Source organism: Orbicella franksi, chromosome 5, assembly GCF_964199315.1.
Source record: "Orbicella franksi chromosome 5, jaOrbFran1.1, whole genome shotgun sequence".
Lineage (NCBI taxonomy): Eukaryota > Metazoa > Cnidaria > Anthozoa > Scleractinia > Merulinidae > Orbicella > Orbicella franksi.
In genome coordinates this window covers 30,868,747-30,887,400 of record NC_138149.1, presented here as the reverse complement: position 1 = coordinate 30,887,400, position 18,654 = coordinate 30,868,747, and the positions used below count along the sequence as shown (strand labels likewise).

Below are 18,654 nucleotides of genomic sequence, written 5' to 3'. Positions count from 1 at the left end.
TTCTGTTTCGGAATCCAACATGTCTTTGTTGTAAGCAAAGTGTAGAACGTAAACAAACACAGCCGTCCTTATCAAAGTCAATGTATTGACGATAATTATAATATAGCATATATTCCTTGACAATTTAGTTATTTAACAACCAATATTCAATTGAATTTCTGAATTAAAAGTCTGTGGTCAATAAACTATTTCTATCAAAAACGTTAACTTGATTTCTGTAAAACTTCAACTAGGTAATAATTAAAGATCCTGTAATGAAAAGGTCGTGTTCTTTCAAGCAATAGCCTTCTTGTCTTTCTGCACCGGGCTTGTCAAGACGAACTCTGTTCAATATCGTTTGGTTTTTCTTTCTTTCCATCTGTTTTCTGTCCGTGTATTTCACTGCCTTCTTGTTTGACATCTTTCTCTTGCTTCATGTTTCTCTCTGTTTTGCTATCAGCAGTACTGGTGTCTTCCTCATCTGCATCTTCACTTTCTCCTTCCTAACAAAGAAGAAATTAAAAAAAAAATTGTTTTTTCATAATGGTCCGATACACATGCGAGGTGAAGTTAATCAAGCCAGCTAGTTTAAAATCGCAAGCATTTCTCAGCATTCACTTACGTTACTTGCCAAAAATTTCGGACGCTCAATTTTCGGACACTTAGCATCTCATTTCGGCCAAATTTCGGCCAAAATTTCGGCACTGATGAAACATAGGTAACGTAAGTTTACACCTACAAAACATGAATTAGACTGAAGTAGCATCTGTGAAAATGATAGTTTTACTGCACCCTCAAGGTTTTGGAGATATACCGACGAGAATACAACACAAATTCTATCAAGCCGTTACGTAGCTCAAGCAATGTCTCAACTGGAGTTCGCCTCATAAGGGAAACTAAGAACTTTGGAGCTACTTAAATATTTTATACCGTACTGTAAATATTTCGGACGGTTTAGTTTTCGGACACTTTTTTTGTCTGGAATTAAAAACGTCTGAATTTTTTTGCAAGTAAAGCATTCAATGAGACCCATGTGTAACTTCGACACGTGACCGGCCAAGAGAGAACAAACTCGTATTGGCCCAAACCCCTTGGGGGGACAGTAAGAAAATTCTACCCCACACTACAGGGGCCACTAAGTACATTCTATCCCACACTGCACAGGACCATTCCGAACTCTCCACCAAGCCTACCCTGCCTTCAGGGGGGCACTAAGTGCGTTCCACCCCGCCCTTGCAGGTAACACTTAGTAATCTTCGCTACAGAGCTTTTCTTACCGATTCATCACAGTCCTTGCAGACCCACTGATATCCTCGTGTCTTGGGGTTGGCCTAAATAACCAGGAAAAGTTAAGCTTAAGACGTGTTTCCATATAGTTGTTTTGGCTCTTACTTGGTGTAGAAGACACAGCTGACGTAAAACAATAGTGGACAGAAGGACAAAAGAATGAGGAAAATAATTTAAACAATAGGTTTGTGAGGAAGTGTTCCTTAGTGACGTGTACTGTGTCTTCTACATCAAGAAGGAGCCGTTTTTTCTGGACCAAACCAAGCATTTTCAATAAGTTTTTGTTCTCTTCATTGTAGCGACAGTTATTGGGTACAGACTGAAGTTTAGTATAATGTATTTCAAAGGCAATGACTAAATCCATGGGAACGATTAACGAGAAACCTCAAAAGTCAATAAAACTGAGGGTTTGTGCGAATTAGATTTGTTATATAAAAAAGCTAAAACCAGTATCTTTACTATGGTGGGTGGCAAGTGGAATATAAAAGAATAAGAAAGTTCTGAATGTTTGATTGAGAGTAAATCGCGAAAACATTTGAAACCATAGTTTTTTCATATTAGTTTCGAATATCATCAATAACAAAGTATGAGTACAAATCACTGCGAATTAAAATATTACTTACTTTCACTGGAGGATCAAGACAGTGGAAGTGGTAACATAGTTTGCAGTTGTCACACCTGCGAAAAATAAAGCCGGTTCAAAAATGACAAGAGAGTCTTCAACATGGGTCATCAAGAAAGTATGTATTCATAGAAATCATAAAACAAACCTTTGTGAAGATATGATTGATCATCACAGCTATATACCTAACTTAAGGAGTTGTGAAATGTTTTTTCAGGTTTTAATTTCATAACTGTTTAAGTTGTGTGCACAACTGCGATGATCAATCATATCTTCATATCTTTCTCCGCAGTTCAAAGATATGATATTTCATATATTCACATGTAACTTCACCATCTACGGGTATATTACAAATTCACAACGTGACCAGCTCCCAGTTGGCTTGATAGCTCAGTTGGCAGAGCACTGCACCGGTATCGCAAAGGTCATGGTTTCGAATCCCATTCAAGCCGATTTTTCTTTTTCAGGCTTTAATTTCCTAACTGCTCAAGTTGAGTATATAACTGAGATGATCAGTTATGTCTTCATATCTTTCTCCGCAGTTCAAATATATGATCTTTCGTATATTCACCCTCCCCAAATTACGGAAAATTAGATTGCAGAATTTCAGCTAATATTAAACTATAGTACAGGACAGCGTATCTTGAAAAAATAAGCCTGGATTTTTCATAATCGTTACCACCCTTGTTTCTTCTTGGTTTAGAAGTGTCTCTGGGTAAACTGATAAATTGCTTATGTGAAGGTAGCTGTGCGCATTATAAAAAAAAGTCATAACAAACATTACCGAGCTTAAGCAATGACGACGGCGACCGCGAGGACAACGCCTAGTAAAAAATGAATTTATATTTTATGTTCGAATTTCACAAGTGTCTAGATCTGTTCAGTACGCCTACTGGACTCAGAACTTGCTCAAACTAATTATGTAACACCGGCGTTGAATTCCGAATGAACATACGAAAAATTAGCCGCCGTCGCTCTCATTCTCCAAAATACGCAGAACTTGGTCGTTCAGATGACGGTACGGAAAAGTACAAAGATTTATAACGCCCGTGCACAGCCATTGTTCTGCTCATTAAACTTTTTGTTTGGTGGCGTTCTCGTCACCGTTGCCGCCGTGGTTTGCCAAGACACTCTATTAATACGTCAAAACGTACGTCACGTAAGAGACGTTGATTTGTACCTGACAAGGTTAGCGTTAGTTCCACTCTGTTTGCATGTGGTGCACTCGGTACGAACATCCTCTGGCTTTTTCTTTTTCTCCCCAGTTTCAGCGTCTCTTCTCCCTGGGCGTCTTCCTCTTCTGGGTGCTGAAGAATCAGCACTGGATTCTACTTTAGGTTTCTATTCATGAGCAAAATGTACATGTGTTGGAAAAAAAAAAAAAAAACCTAAAGGTAAATTGTAAATACAGTCGAATCTCTTAACAACGGACACCTCGGGGACAGAGGAAAGTGGCGGATGTAGAGAGGTGGCCGTTATGGGAAGGTAGGAGTGTAATATGGCACCTGTTTTTTTGTTTTTTTTTTCCGGGGTGCGACATTTTTTGTCAAAAAATGCTTATTTTAGCATATATAAATCAAAATACCAACGACGCGCGGTACGGATCAAGTTTGGTGACCTTTTACAATAAAAAATGGCGTTTTAATACGCCGTTCGTCAGTCGTTGATTAGTGGCCGTAATCGAGAGGTTATTTCAGCCGGCTGGGACGTGTTTTAGTGGCAGTTGCCGTTGTAGAGAGGTTAAAATAAGAGTGATTTTATGGACTGTCCGCCGGGACCAAAAAAATTGGCCGTTGCAGAGAGGTGGCTGTTAGTGGAGGTTTGACTACAGTTATTGTTATAAGTAACATCTGAAAAATGGTACAGCAAATGGAAAAAGTTTAATAATACATGGAAAACGGTGTGATAGTATAATGAGAAATTAAGTGACTCTCGAAGTTCGTCTCATATTTTGGCGTTTATCTCACATCAGACTGTTTGTGTTTTCTATATAACGAGCTAAGTGGACAATCTGAGTAAGAACTCACTTTGTTAGCGGCGTCTGTGTTACTGTCACTGCCTCCTTCGTTCACTGCTGGAGGTTTTCGTTTCAAGGACGTCTTGTTCAGCTTGCGCTTTTTAGACTATAAAAAAAGATGGACAGTACAACTGACAGCGACTCCTACCCAGAAATGTTTCGTGCAACATCACTCGCAATATTGTTCGACACAAATTATACTAAAATTATGCAGCACAAATCATGCTAAATTATAAATTACACTAAATTGTACTAATTATACTAAATTATTAATAATACTAAATTACGCAGCACGAGTTACTGGGGAGTGAACGTTTGTTCATGACCATAAAGGGCGAGCTTTTTTCTGCAATTCCCCTAGGAACTAAATTAAGTGCAACCGTCTTCAAGCAGAGACTGCTCGCATTTGAGTTCACGTTATTTAATTAAAGAATACGTTTTCTAGTCATTTTAATTGATCACTTCAGTTCATGTCCCGCTCTGACCATTAAGGTGGAGTGTGTCTCGGTAGACCCTACTTCAACTCTTCGGTGATGCTTGTAAATAGCTGACTGGTCTGCCTCCAGCCAGATGGGATTTTTAATCCTACTATGTTTAGCTGTTATTTTTGTTTCTTTCAGTTTAAGTGGCAGGTCTGTGAATTAGCTAGGTGTAGCTAACATTAAACATAGGTGAAGGTGCAGTTAACATTTTGGCCTTGATGTTTATCATTTCTAAACAACTGATCTGATGCGCATGCGGACTCCTATTGACTTGGGAATCTCAGACGAAGACGAAGAACTCCATGGAAACACACTAATCGCTCTCTTTGGACCATCGTGGCGACGCTGAAACAGAACAGATGCCTGCAAGCATATTTTCATTACACGCTGTATCTTCTGCCTCACCTCTCCCTTGTCAGGAGTGAACTTGGTCGGTTCTTTGATGATTCGTCTTTGGCGGCCCTGTGAGATGGGCGTGGTGTCCTGTGGATCAACTTCCATTTCTTCATCATTACTACTCGGGTCGCATTCCGAACACTGCCTGTTAACGAATACCACTCCTGATGTTAATCATACAACATGTTAGATCACTAAGGGACTATATCACTTGCAAAAGATTTCGGATGTTTAATTTTAGGACACTTTTTATCTCATTTCGGACAAATTTCGCATATTTCGGTTACAAAACACAAATTGGACTGGGACAACATCAAAAGACGATAGTTTCACAACATCTTCAAGGTTTTACGAACACACCGACGAGAAACTAACACAAATTTTATCGCGCCGTTGCGTATGTTAAGTAGCGTCTGGACTAGAGTTCGCTCCATAAAGCTTGGTGTAAAGGAAATTAAGAATTTTGGAGCTACTTCAAAGTCTATACTGTACTGTAAATATTTCAGACACTTAAGGCTTAAAAATTCAGAGCTTTTGGGTCGGTTTTATTTTTGGGCACATTTTTGTCCGAAATTAAAATCAAAATTTTTTTGCAAGTAATGTATGTTTTGGAAAAGAAAAAAATTGAAAGTAAGCAGGCGCGTTCTGCCCCGATCCAAACCTGTCCAGTGTTGTGTTCGTGGGCAAGACACCATGTACTCTCAATTTCGCCCCCAAAAATTCTCATTCTCCACTTTAATATAGGACGCCCAAAGAATATGTGATCTTGCTATAGCGATAGAAATGATTAGAGGAAGCCTCGACAGCGCCATCGGTATCCGTGTTTTCAATCCGTTTGACCATCAGTTCTCAACAGTAGCATGTTTTATAGCATTCCTTTGGGTTTTGCTAACATTTCAGATCTATGATTTGAGATAATTTCAGGACAAGTTTGTATGACATAGAATCCCATTAGCTTGACTGGTAATCACTACTTTACCTGACGCTACAAGCAAAAGCAAAACCAATACGCCTTGTATCTCATTTCCCTTTCATAAGCGATGAGTGATAGACTTTTCACTCATCCATTACCTACCAAAGACACTTGGCTGACCGCTTGGGCATGCGTGTTAGAGGTGGATCCACGCATGCTAAATGATAATGATGATGACATGTGTCACACTGCACTAACTGATGCTGATTCTCAGTTGTTTTACAAGTCGCACACCTGACAAATGAAACACAACAATCAAGCATTTAAATATCTATCGCTGCAAATAAATAACTTCTCCACCAGCTCAGTTGTAAACAAACTCCAAATTATTTGCGCAACAGGGGAATCCTTGTTTACAATATTTGCCTCATTACCATAAGCAATTCAGTTTCTGATGGAACAACAAATAAATCACTTCTGAATATTGAAAGGTCATAGTACGATTAACTCTGCCAATGAATATGAGCCTGATGTATTGAATACTTTTTGTGCAACACGTGTTTAAAAACTCAAAATTCTACAAAGAATATCTGATCTCATTAGCGCTTTTGCCTCCCAGAAATTTTGTAGTTTTTTGAAAGACAATATCTCCTTGAATATTACACCCAAAGAGTTAAAAATTCACCATGTATTAAGTTTCACTAGCTCTTTAGCTGTCTGGAGTCGATTCATATCTAACATGTTTCCTTCTGTACGCAAAGTCGTATGCAAATGAGCAAAACTGTAAACAATGACGTCAGCATGAATCCCCCAAAACTGGCCTGGCCACAAAGTGACATGACTTACATGTGTAGTTTGATTGGTTTTAATGGTGTCCGTGATGCTGATTGCTTTGGCTTCTTGGGTTCTAATATGGGAGGCTTAGCTAGATCCTGAAGATCAACAAAACAAAGACAAGCAATAACGTTAGCGCAATGTGCTGAAGCCTATGGAAGTTCACCCAATGCTGGCGGATTAACTGACCAAAACAACAACACCAAACTTTCTCGACCAAGTAAACCACATGGGCTGTTTACTCTTATTCAGCGAATAGTCAATCCAAAACTGGAAAAGAGACCGATTAAATATACTACCTTGGCTGCCAGCTTGCAGAGGAAGCGGTGGAATTCTGTTGATTCTGCTCTCCTTTCTTTGATGTCTTCATCGAGAAGCTGAATAGTTTCTGTCAACTGTGGAAAAGAAAATGGGTGTGTTGTACAGTAACCGACTACAGTTTGTCGCGCTATTTTACTGACTTACAATTACAACACGCTGTTTTAAAGCCACCCATGGTTAGTACTACAGTGTACTGATAACAGGTATGTCACGCTGATGTACACAGAACTACAGCCATGTCACGCTGTTTTACAGAGAATTAAAGTTACATCACGCTTTTTTAACCTCATGATACTTTTCTCTCAAGAGTTGCTCCTCTTGTTGCAGGCGTTTGTTATTCAACTGAAGCTCTTCCTGTCGTTCCTGCATTTCTTTCAATCTGGCACTGCGATCTGAAAAAGGAAAGTAAACATCAGGGACGCCGTTACTTATTCACATTTTTAGCTGAAGAAATTCAAGGAGATTGCAACAGCAACCGAAACGTCCACTTATGGTATTTAAGCCAGTAAGTACTGCTTTGTTCTTAAAACCAATGAAGCAGGACATCGCAAAAGTTGAGACATAACAAGGAGTAAGAGAATTCATAAAATTAGAAAAAAAAACATTTGTGATGTCTGTTACCATGGTAATAGTTGACAAACTCGCTGGTGAGAGCAGGTTGAACAAACCACTTGCGGCGGACATTCACAACACTCTGAGTCTGCAAAAGGCAGCGATGAAAGCATTACGCTACGCCATGAAAGGAACGTTAACAACTGTAGACACAATGAAACGCAAGTAGAATTTGTGCACTTGTAGAAGAATCTTTCTTTTTTAGGGTCCTCAGTTAGTAGAGAGTTTTTACCTTACGACACTGTAATAAAGTTACTGATTGATTGATTGAAGTACTAAGAGTACCCGTCCTGTGGTGTAGCGTAAGTTTATTAAGCACTGGTGTACAGTGTACCTGTCCTGTGGTGTAGCCTAAAAGTTGTGCTTTCTTGAACAGTTGACGACATGCTTTGAAGAGAAAATGGAATTAATTAGCTTTATTAGCCATTATATAATAGCTCCGATTATCACTCTTCAATGGGTCAAAAACTGACGCAAAAAGAATCCAGGAAATAGAAAAGAAGTTGTCTTAACCTTGCTGCTTTGCCGCTTTGATTCCTTATCATTTTACTGTTGAATATTAATTTTACACTCAGACGAAGATCCGAGCACATTGATCTACTTTCTATAAGTAACAATCATCAACACTAACAAAAGATATCAATTTGAGTTCAACAAATCTTTTTCATCGTGCATTCCCTATTCCCTCTTTTTCTAGTTTCACACCCAGATTTCCAGCAAATTGCTTATAACTGTCTTGGCCGGCACATGTTTTTACAAATTTCTCACCTCCAGGACATGTGCTCAGAAGTCGAGGAACCTTCTCTGTGGGAGCTGTGGAGAGAAAATCACGAAAAAGCTGTAATAATTATTATTTTGCACGATTTCTGCACGGGAGCAAGAGTGATGCATTACATCAACAGATCATTTGTGTTCTATAGAGGGCTTCAAGTCTGGATCCAGGGCATACATGAGCCTGAAAACTCTCCCAAAAGATGCCCTTAAATCATTGAAGAATAAAGAAACTTAAGTATGACTCGATATGCCACATTTATTTACAAAGGTGCAGAGTTGAAGTGTTTGCCATCAGAAGTAGTGTTAAAAATCATGCCTCAATTAGTTTAGCATCTTTTTCTCGGAACTTTCCGACACTGAGGGTGACACACACCTTGTTTTATTTACATGTAAGACCTAAACAGACCTAGGACTTCTCTAAAGTTGACTATGACACCTACTGTATAATTTTGGCACATTTTTCATTCTTTTTGCCTGAAACTCCTGGCGAATAACATCCAAGCAGTGGTTCACTCTTTGCTGTTAATTAAAAGAATGCAGTATGAGTATTATCTTGCTAGCTTACTCCTTTATTCTTAACCACCAAGAACTCTCATTTGTGAGGAATAAGCGGTCATGACTACTGAATTTTAATGGCACATACCTTGTCTTCCACTGATCGCCTTTCAGCTGCTTTCTTATAGCGTGACTGATATGCCAGCCATGTACGTCTCTAAAGAAAAAAAAACACCTGAAAAGTCAGTTGTGTTTGTTTTTTTTTTTGCTGTACATATATCTTTAACATGGATGTCACCATGGAAAGAGTATAAAAGCAGCAATAGGCAGAGTACATTTATTACCCTGCTTGCTGTTGTTCTTTTGTCAGCATGCAGCCTGCAGTGTGCAAACAGTGGATCTGCAACATCCTGCAATAAAACACAACTTTCATCAACACATTCACTGTCTGATATACCTGTCCTGCACAAGATGACATGCACTACGTGTGTTTGTTTGTCCATAAATTTTGATTTTTAACTGTAAAGCTGTACCTCATCGCATTCTTCTGGAACATCTGACAGAAGTCCATACATCTGGGCACTGCAGAAAATTATCCAAACAAGCAAGAAATCAAAAACGTGTTTTTATTAACATTATGTAGCATAATGCTTTGTATGTTAAAAAATACAATGTGTAGGTTGCTGTTACAAAATGTCAAAGCACAAAATTAATGTGAATAAACCAAAATGTTGAGTAACGTTTTCATGTGGGGATAGCTAATTTCTACATACATGTAAATGTACATGTAGAAGCATATGGCACTGGTTCTGATACGTGTAATACTCACCATGTGACGTGAAAATATGTCCTGCACATACCAGCATCACATTCAATGCACACTCCTGTCCTACAGAACCTCTCATCCTCACAAAGATTACAATCCTAATCAGATAAAACAAGAACAACATTACCATCAATTTCAGCCTTACCCAAGACATCTCACAAGATGATCAGAACCTTATTTCTTGAAACATCAATTAAAAAAAAAAAAAGAAGCATTACTTTAGGGCAACAGATCAGGAACTGTGAATGAGTGGGAAGTTCCTTTGATAAATTTGTTCTTTGTACTGTAAAAAGGTAGGCATGGTGGCCTCGTGGTTAGTGCACTCGACTCCGTATTGTGTGGTCCGGTTTTAAACCCTGGCCGGACAAATTGTGTTGTGTTCTTGGGCAAGACACTTTACTCTCACAGGGCCTCTCTCCACCCAGGTGCATAAATGGGTACCGGTGAATTTAATGCTGGGGATAACCCTGCGATGGACTAGCATCCCATCCAAGGGGGAGTAGAAATGTTCCTAGTTGGTTCATGCTACATAAATCGTGATACGCTTTGGCAGTATGGGCCACTTGGCTCAAACACAGACTTCACCTTTAGTTTTACCTTTAATATAAAAAGGATAATTTTCGAATTACCTTTGCACCCCACTTGTAAGGTGGCACTTCGGACAAAGTGACACACTGAAGTTGTTCAGGTTTGACAAATGCCACATCTGGAGTATACAGAGCACACAACAGATGAACCCACCTGGACAAATACATCAAGCATATTAGTTTACATAACATCAAACAGTTTGGGAAATATTACCAGTTTACTTTCAAAAGACTATTATTTTATTAACCAGTGAGGGATAAATATTAATAGTCCCTTTAATTAAACAACTAAAAACTACATTACAGCTTACAAGAGGCAGGTAACATTTCAAAGAATCCAAGCCAAACTTGAAAGTTTTAAGTCTTATATTATCAGTGAACAGGGAAGACAAATCTGAAATGTAATATGAAAGATCCTAAATGATGGCGGATGTCATCTTTTGGATGACTTCTTTGATCAGCAAAATGCTCAACAAAACAGACATCTAACTTTTAGAGCAAGCTCTAGGCTATCTACCTAAGGCATAATGATTTTAATGTGTTGATTACAACAAAAGTCCATAGGGGGGGGCAGGCACTCAAAAAAGGAAAAAAAAGCCTGCCCTTCACTTACTGCCCAGTATCTGTCTCCTTGAAAATTCCACCAAGATTTGGGCATAATTCACAATCCTGTAAAATAAATGAACAATATTACAACAAAACAATGATTTATTTTTATTTTAAAAGAAAAAGAGTCAAAGCAAACAGTTAATTTTTTCCAGCAAATGTGCAGTTCCAGAAAATATCCATACTCCCTGGACCCCACAGAAGGGATTGGAATTTCCTGGGGGTGGAGGGTTCTTTAAGACCAAAAAAATGTAAAGAAATGTAAACCAGTGCAAAGCTTAATTGGAGTTTCCAGAGGGGTGGTAGGGTCTTAGGAGAAGCCCCTTCCATGGGGGAGACACGGAAATTTTCTGGTACTACATAATTGCAAATATTATAGCAGAAAATGTGAAAAATTAAACTTACTGGTTGCACTCCTGTCTTACAGGCATCACAAAACCACAGTTCAGTGGGTGAATCTGTGTCGTTACTCTTCCCAGAATCACTCTCCTCATCATTAATACCATAGCAACCTGGAATATATTTTCGTCGTAAATATATTCAACACAGTGATAAAAGTTCAATAATGTATATACAAAAGAAAGCAACGTTTCTAATTTTGCTTTCATGGCAAACACAACTTGTCCTCCTCAGTCACTAATAAATAACATTAACTGAAGCTAAGGAAGGTGCCTGTGCCATGCAAATATCATATAATTATAATAGTGTATACCTTCATGAACAGTGATACCACAGTTGTCGCATTCTACTATCTCATCTCCTTCATCACTGTCAGAACAAAAACCAGGTAGAGACAACAAGTCACTACATCAGCAAGAACTAATTAAAGGTTGGAAAACATTTCCTGTGCTTCTTGCTAGAACATGTTTTCTGGTTCCCTTATTTTAGACTTTTTACTTAACAGAAGGTGTATATAGTTTACAGTATTATTATCACAGCCTCACTTTGTTCATGATTGACTGCAGAATAAAATAACAACATATCTTGAATCAGGAAGGACCAATGTACACAAATAATCCTGAGAACCATTCACAGCAATGTAAAATTTCTTCCAGTACAGTAACTATTTTCCAAAAAGTAACCTGGAATCTTTCACTTAGTCACCTAGCCCTACAAACTGACAAAGTTTAAGCAAAATTGATTTTTGTTTTTTTACCATGACCACGATTTCTTTGATTTTTACTGACATTTACCTCACATCATCTAAGCACACTCCACAGATTAATATGTCAACTTTCTTAGATGAAGCAGAAACTTCACTTGATGCCTGCAGGAAACAAGAAGTTGGTAGATCAGTAGATCTCAATCATTATCGTCAAAGCATAATGAGGATGCTTTGTTTTGCATGCCCAGTAAGAAATTTAGTATTGCATAGATCTTTGCTATGTGTATCAACCCTGGATTTTTAAAGGACATACATGTAGGAGGAGTGCATTGAGGACCCTGAGGTCAAGCTGAGTGCTTCTTGCACTTCTGAAATGCTCCAAACAATATTTCCAGGGTGGTAATCTGGGTGATAATCACCTGAGAAGAGCACTTTACCAACAGCTATTGAAATAGATAAATTACTTACTACAGAACTAGGCTGACTAGGAGCTGCAGCCTTCTTCTTGGTTTTCATAGCCTCTATCAAGTCTCCTACCGTAAAGGCACTAACAGATCCTGTAAGTTCACTTTCATCATCGTCATCATCATCATTGTCATCATCCTCATTAACGTTGTCATTGTCATCATCACCGTCGTCGCTGACGTCTTCGCCTTGTTTGGTAACTTGACTTCTGTCTTGTTCCTGCTCGGTGACATCATTCTCTTCATCTGAACCTGAACCTCCTGAATAACAGAAATAAGCAGGGACTGGATTGAGCTATTTCAGTTGCCTTAAGATGCAAGATAGGTGGGTACAGTGGAAACCTGCTTTACAGTCACCTCATTAGTATGGCCACCTTGTTATTATGGCCAGTCATTTTTGACCCAGTGAAATGCTCATACATTTTCTTATAAGAAAACCTGTTAATCTGGCCACCCTGTTAATACCGCCACATTCTGAAATCCCAACCTGTGTTATCCTCTATAATTTTACCCTTGTTAATATGGCCACTCGAACCAGTTATGTTCATCTTTCCATTATTAATACTGTATGTACTGATTGAAGTTTCAACATTTTTAAAGAACTGTACCTGGATTTTGCATGTTTATTAACTGAAGAACAGTCACAATTGTGATGTCTGTCAAGACATCTTTTAGAATAGAAATTTGACCCTGACCCATGAATACAGCCACCCTGTTATTATGGTCAAATTTTCATGGTCCTATGGTGACCTATTAACAGGGTTCTACTGTTTAAATGTACAGGAGGAGAGAGATTAGTTGCATTGATCACATGGCACAGAAACTCAGCAAGTGATGATAATAATTATCAATAACAACATTCTTGCATAGAACTCTCTGAGAAAAAGGAATGTGGTGGGGCCAGGAGCACCGCCAGGTGAGAGGAGTACTTCGGTTGGAGTGAAGGAGTCTTTCTGTACAGCAACCTTGAATAGAAGGCATGTAAAAAATTCTTATATTCTTCAGAGTATATTTTTGTTAATAAGGCCTGGGTCGCACCAGAGCCAATTTTGTTTGTTTAAAATATTTCCAATATTTGGTGAGGAAAAAAATTGGCAAAAATTTTGTATCTTCCAAATTTTGGCAGCGGTCGCATTAGACCAACATGTTGGAACCAAAACGTTACCGATCGAAATATACATCACAAGATCTATTTTTCTCAATTAAGTAATTTATTAGATCTCATGCGAGAGCTTAACTCATCGCAGATTTTTCTCCACACTGCATGCTCTTCTCTCCGCTCTACAGCAACTCATGATTTTCGGCCCATGATTGGACGAGCAGATTTTGCTCGGCTTGCGTTTGTGTTGTTGCTTGCACCACTTGCGATCGAAGAAGATTGTCTTGCTGAAGCCATCTCTTCAAATTGCTGCCAGTAACCTGATCCAGGTTACAAGTCATGAGAATTTGAATAAAAACACCGCTCATATTCCTCGTTTGCATTGAAATAACTGTAAAAAGTGTTAGATGAACTGGGTAAAAAATGATTTTGTCCTGCCATCTCACGCACCAAACTGGACTAGCAGTCAAAGTTATTTTCTTGCCGTAATTTTATCCAGACATGTTTCAAGAAATATGACAGTTAAATGGTTAAAAAAAAACAACATTGTTTGCTTTGCCAAATTTTGGAAGCCTCCGAGGCAGCACTTCTGCTTCTTTGAAGATTGGCAAAATTTTGGCACTTTGCAAAAATTTGGCAAGTTTTTTAAACTGGGAGGCGCACTTATTCTACGCTACTTGTTGACAGATTTATTACTTATACAAACAAAATTGGCTTGAATTCGCTCTAGTGCGACCCAGCCCTAATACAATGACTGAATAAAATCAACATTTCAATTGATTTCAAGGTATTATAAATTGTCCAGAACAAGAGAAATGACTGTTCTTGAGAAGGTATTCCAATGCATGCAAAGCAATCAAAAAAAATCAATCAATCAATCAATCTATCAACAGATAAACTTGATTTGATTTGAGCTGCACCTTCATCATCATCATCATCATTAAGCTCAAAGTCGGCATCCTCTTCACTATCTTCACTATCCTCTCCAAGAGCCAGTTGAAGAAGTGAATTGTTCCCAGCAGGTTTGATCTGTCTTTTGTTTGGACCTCTGTTTACTGCAAAGAAACCAGTTAAAATAAAAAAAACAAATACATTTATATTTACAAAGTCAACACTTGTTTAATATTACCTTTATCCAGAGGAATAATAGTGCTTGATAGAAAATTAAGGAAAAAAACATGTTTCAAAAGCTATAGACAATGGTCTACCAAATTATATGTAACGATGACACCAAATAATTTTAGGCTTTCAATTAACAGATCTTTCCAATATGATTTGGGGACTAGATATGAAATGACCAACTACTGGCACAAATCTGGGTTTGGCACAAATGAGGGTTTTTATCATTTTACCCTGGGGGTGAGGGAAACCTTTTCAGGCAAAGTAACCTGGAGCACTTTTTTCCTTTCCTTTACAACAAACTCAGTAACACAATCTGGTAATTCTTCTTCCCTGTTCTTGGAATTCCTCATAAAAAAATTCAAAATTCTCCTAATTACATGCAAAAGTAAATTTAAACTCTTCTTTGCAATTCCCATGATATTGAATGGGCCAAGTAGTAACTGCTATGAGTTGATAGTCCAGGATACTCTGAATTTTTTTTGCAGAGTTACAGTCTCTGTCTAAGTTTTCTGCAGTTTTCTAGTGTCTGCCGACCCCCACCACCCTTCATTCAATGCCTCCCCCCCTCTTTTGTGTGCCATGTGTTTTGAAAGAAAGATCACAAAGACACAAACACCCTAGCTTGAAAATATGAGATTGAGACACAATCGATTTTATACACCAAGAGGAAAACACACAAAAACGAAAGTTTGTGTCTCATCAAAGTGACCCTCAGTGTCGGAAGTTTCCAAGACCAAGGATTTTCTACAAATCATTTGGCGTATCTCCCTAATATGGCTGGGAAAAAAAAACATTGAAAGTATAGTGTATGTTAAAGTTGTTCTCTAGTTCGATCGGATTTTTGAAAATGAACAGTCTTCAACAAATTGAAATAATTTGGTATAGGAGTATTAGCAAATTCTGATCATTCGGTACCAGGCTGCCAAAGTTTTGTAAATGTATAGAGTCAGCCGTCCGTGGATGAAAGACACAAGGCAAACACGCGACTTTTTCGTGTTTTCCTCTTTTTGTTCACAAGCATAGCATTTGAGTTCAATTTATGAGCGGAGCGGAGACAAAGCATGGCATTGTGATTAAGTTGAAATACTTTGGACATGCGGCAAAATCATCAACTTGCGACTGCCGCAATGCAACTTTTCCACCATGAACGAAATCAAAACTTATTACATCGCAAAAACCCTTCACTGCACCTATCCTTACTTATTACTGAAAGCAAGATATGGCGCTAGAGCAAAAATCCATTCATGGCCCAAGGGATACTTACAAATAGACTTTAGAAAACTATCACTCTCCATCTTTTCTTTGTCCGCCATGTTTGATTGATTGTCAACCGCGCGGGAAGGCTGGGCACTAGAGCATGAAAGAAGCTCCAGGAGGGAGTCGGAGAGGGTTGGGTAGGGCGAGGTGTTTCACTGGGTTGAGTAGGGCCGGATTTTTGATTTGGTTGGTCAGGCCTTGGTATTTGATTGGGCTGGTCAGGGCTAGGTTTTGTACTGGGCTGGGTTAGGCTAACTTTCAGGGTGGGATAGGTGGGGCTACATTTTGTACTGGGCTGGGTAGGGCTAGGTTTTTGATTGTGTTGGGTAGGGTTGGTTTTTGGCTTTGGCTGGGTAGGGTTGAATTTATGTCTTGGTTGGGTAGGGTTAGATTTTGGTTTGGGTTTAGGGCAGCTGAATTTCAGCTTTGGCTGGCTAGAGGTAGGTTTTGGACCGTGATGGCAAGGGCTGAGCTGCACGTGAGCTTGCACCTGAAAATAAATACAAGAGTTAGTATCAGCAACGTGTGTTAGAAGGTGGTCGAATCGTGGTAAAATTGGAAATAAATGGATATGTACAGTTGGACACTTTCGTCGCAGTAAAACTGAATAAAATTTCAGTCAGTGTGGAAGAAGTGGTGGTAGGAGAATGTGAACATAAATTATTAGTGCCACAGAGGAGAGAGATATGAGAGACAGGGGAAGCGATGTTCATTACCTCGACTCTGTAAAGGATTGCTTCCACAGTGTAGCCCGCGATGCCTGCGTTTAACACTGTGGAAGCGGGGAAAAATCGGGCTTAGCTGGGAGCAAACCTTTCCATGTTTTTTGTGATGGAGTCCCCTATAAGGAGAGTAGACTTTCCAGTGAGGTTTTCCGAGATCACCTTTATTTCGTTTGCTTTTCCAGACCTCCTTCGAGGCTCCAAGGGAGCTCCATCCGTCCACTTTGACCTGCAATCGAGAGAAAAGAAGACGGTTTAGTCACTTTATAAGCGATCGCAACATAGGCAAAAAAATTCAATGCGGGTTCAAAAAGCATAAAATTGGGTTTGCTGTACCATTTCAGTGTGAATCAGTGAGAAAGAAGAGGAAGCGCTTCGTTTATATATGCCGGTGCACAACGTCTCCAAGCAGTTACTGTAGAGTTTAAAACAGTCTTCACATTCCTAGCTACCGTACGAAAAACGGCTTTCTGTTAATGGGGTTCCCACTCATGTAGAACGCTTCCATTGAAACTTCCTCATAATAAAACACCCACCTAAAAGAATAGGATATTTTAAGTAAGTGTTTCTCACCTTGAACTCATTGTTATGACGAAAACAAACGTCTTCTATGTGATTCAACGACAGAGAAATGAAGACATTTCGTGAGAAAACATACACACGAAACAACTCGTTTATGAATTACTAGCAAAGATATTCTTTCAACTAATAAAATGATTAAGAAGAAGATACTTTTCTCTCAAGTTTGCCAGAAAACAACCTTAAAATTTGCAGCCGATTGCTAAATATCGCCATTTTACTCACCGAGAGAACGCAAATGCTGCATTCAAAAACATTTTCCCGCGCGCAGCCCCTTTTTACCGGATGACGTCACTTTTTGTTGGCTGAACTAAACACAAAAAAAGTGCCAGGCGCGCAGAGTGTTATCCCCCGCCCCCGGGGGGAGTGCTTTAAATACCGACAACATTTTTTTTAAAATGTAAAACTTTAAGGTAAAAAGCTGTTAAAATTATGAGTCTAAACGTTTTCGATCTGTTTGATCATCATCAGAGTTTCACGCTGATGATGATCAGACTCAGAAACTCTGATGATGATCAAACAGATCGGAAACGTTTGGACTCATAATTTCAACAGCTTTTTACCTTAAAGTTTTATATTTTACTTTTATCGGCGAAATGTATATATATATATTTTTAGTATTCCTACAATTAGTGCCTGGTGCTATCTGGGATATAATGCAATAGCTGCCATTTTGTTTTGTGACAGGACCCCATCACCCCAAGGTGATGGGCCCATTCGGTCCGATTCAAAAGCTCAACGACCCACGTTACTTTTGGGGTGTGGGTTGGGGAGTGGTGTCTCGTTTCCTATCACTAGGAGCGAGTGGGCAAGAGATCGACTGAAAATGAAAAATATTTCAGCGGGAGGGAGGTGAATAGGGGTATGCAAATCCGCCGATCCGTTTCTTTTTTTCACCAAATCCGTCGACGCCCCAATATTTTTGCTCAAATCTGAAACCACAGCCACGTCCGGAAACTGAAGTGAAAAAGTTCAAAGATAAATTGGCCTCTGATGCAACACCACGGATTCTTTAGAAACTAATAGCTAGCTACTTCTGACATGGCTTGGCGGATGTGTCTGCCGTGATTCAGCCCGATGCTAGGTGTTTCTACACTACGTCCCATCAGTGCATGAAGTGAATAAAGACTGACAAACATCCTGCGCTACAGCACAGTTAATAGAGGGAATGGTTAGGGAACCTGGCAAAGTTCTTTGTTGTATGTTTTTGTTGGCTATTTTGGGGGTTGACCCTGCGCAAAACTTGGCAAAATACAAAAGGTGGTTATGTGTATACTACTCATACTACTACTACTCAACCGTTTCTTTCTATCAACTATGACTACAGTAACAGGCCCTTTGCAGCTAAGCCATCACGTGACCTACTTTTCATATTATGGGTTATGACTTAACAAATGCCAGAAATGGAAAAAGCATGTCGAAAATCTCAAAATGGCCAAGTTTGAGGTCCCCATCATTAAGGAATGAGATTTTATGACAGTCTGAATTTTTAAAAGAATAAGAAGATTTGTATGGAAAAAGTTGTTGGAGAGCAAGGTCTTGCTCTCCAGCAACA

The 18,654-nt window shown here is 39.0% G+C and overlaps 1 protein-coding gene across 1 annotated transcript in view; it reads right to left on the bottom strand.

The window, feature by feature from the left end:
- Positions 1 to 16,962, bottom strand: part of LOC145488079 (PHD finger protein 14-like) — a 17,259-nt gene extending 297 nt beyond the window's left edge. Inside the window, 27 exon segments of the mRNA XM_081466861.1 lie at positions 1 to 314; positions 317 to 482; positions 1,257 to 1,310; positions 1,890 to 1,944; positions 3,069 to 3,229; positions 3,916 to 4,011; positions 4,793 to 4,928; positions 5,859 to 5,990; positions 6,543 to 6,628; positions 6,830 to 6,925; positions 7,137 to 7,243; positions 7,473 to 7,551; positions 7,798 to 7,850; positions 8,232 to 8,276; positions 8,678 to 8,756; positions 8,881 to 8,949; positions 9,077 to 9,142; positions 9,266 to 9,314; positions 9,562 to 9,656; positions 10,188 to 10,299; positions 10,759 to 10,814; positions 11,157 to 11,263; positions 11,464 to 11,519; positions 11,945 to 12,018; positions 12,325 to 12,581; positions 14,340 to 14,474; positions 15,806 to 16,962. The exon segment at positions 1 to 314 is cut by the window's left edge and continues 297 nt beyond it. Coding sequence (XP_081322987.1) covers positions 274 to 314; positions 317 to 482; positions 1,257 to 1,310; positions 1,890 to 1,944; positions 3,069 to 3,229; positions 3,916 to 4,011; positions 4,793 to 4,928; positions 5,859 to 5,990; positions 6,543 to 6,628; positions 6,830 to 6,925; positions 7,137 to 7,243; positions 7,473 to 7,551; positions 7,798 to 7,850; positions 8,232 to 8,276; positions 8,678 to 8,756; positions 8,881 to 8,949; positions 9,077 to 9,142; positions 9,266 to 9,314; positions 9,562 to 9,656; positions 10,188 to 10,299; positions 10,759 to 10,814; positions 11,157 to 11,263; positions 11,464 to 11,519; positions 11,945 to 12,018; positions 12,325 to 12,581; positions 14,340 to 14,474; positions 15,806 to 15,854 — 2,511 coding nt within the window. The 5' untranslated portion in view covers positions 15,855 to 16,962 and the 3' untranslated portion in view covers positions 1 to 273.
- Between the last annotated feature and the right edge of the window lie 1,692 nt (positions 16,963 to 18,654).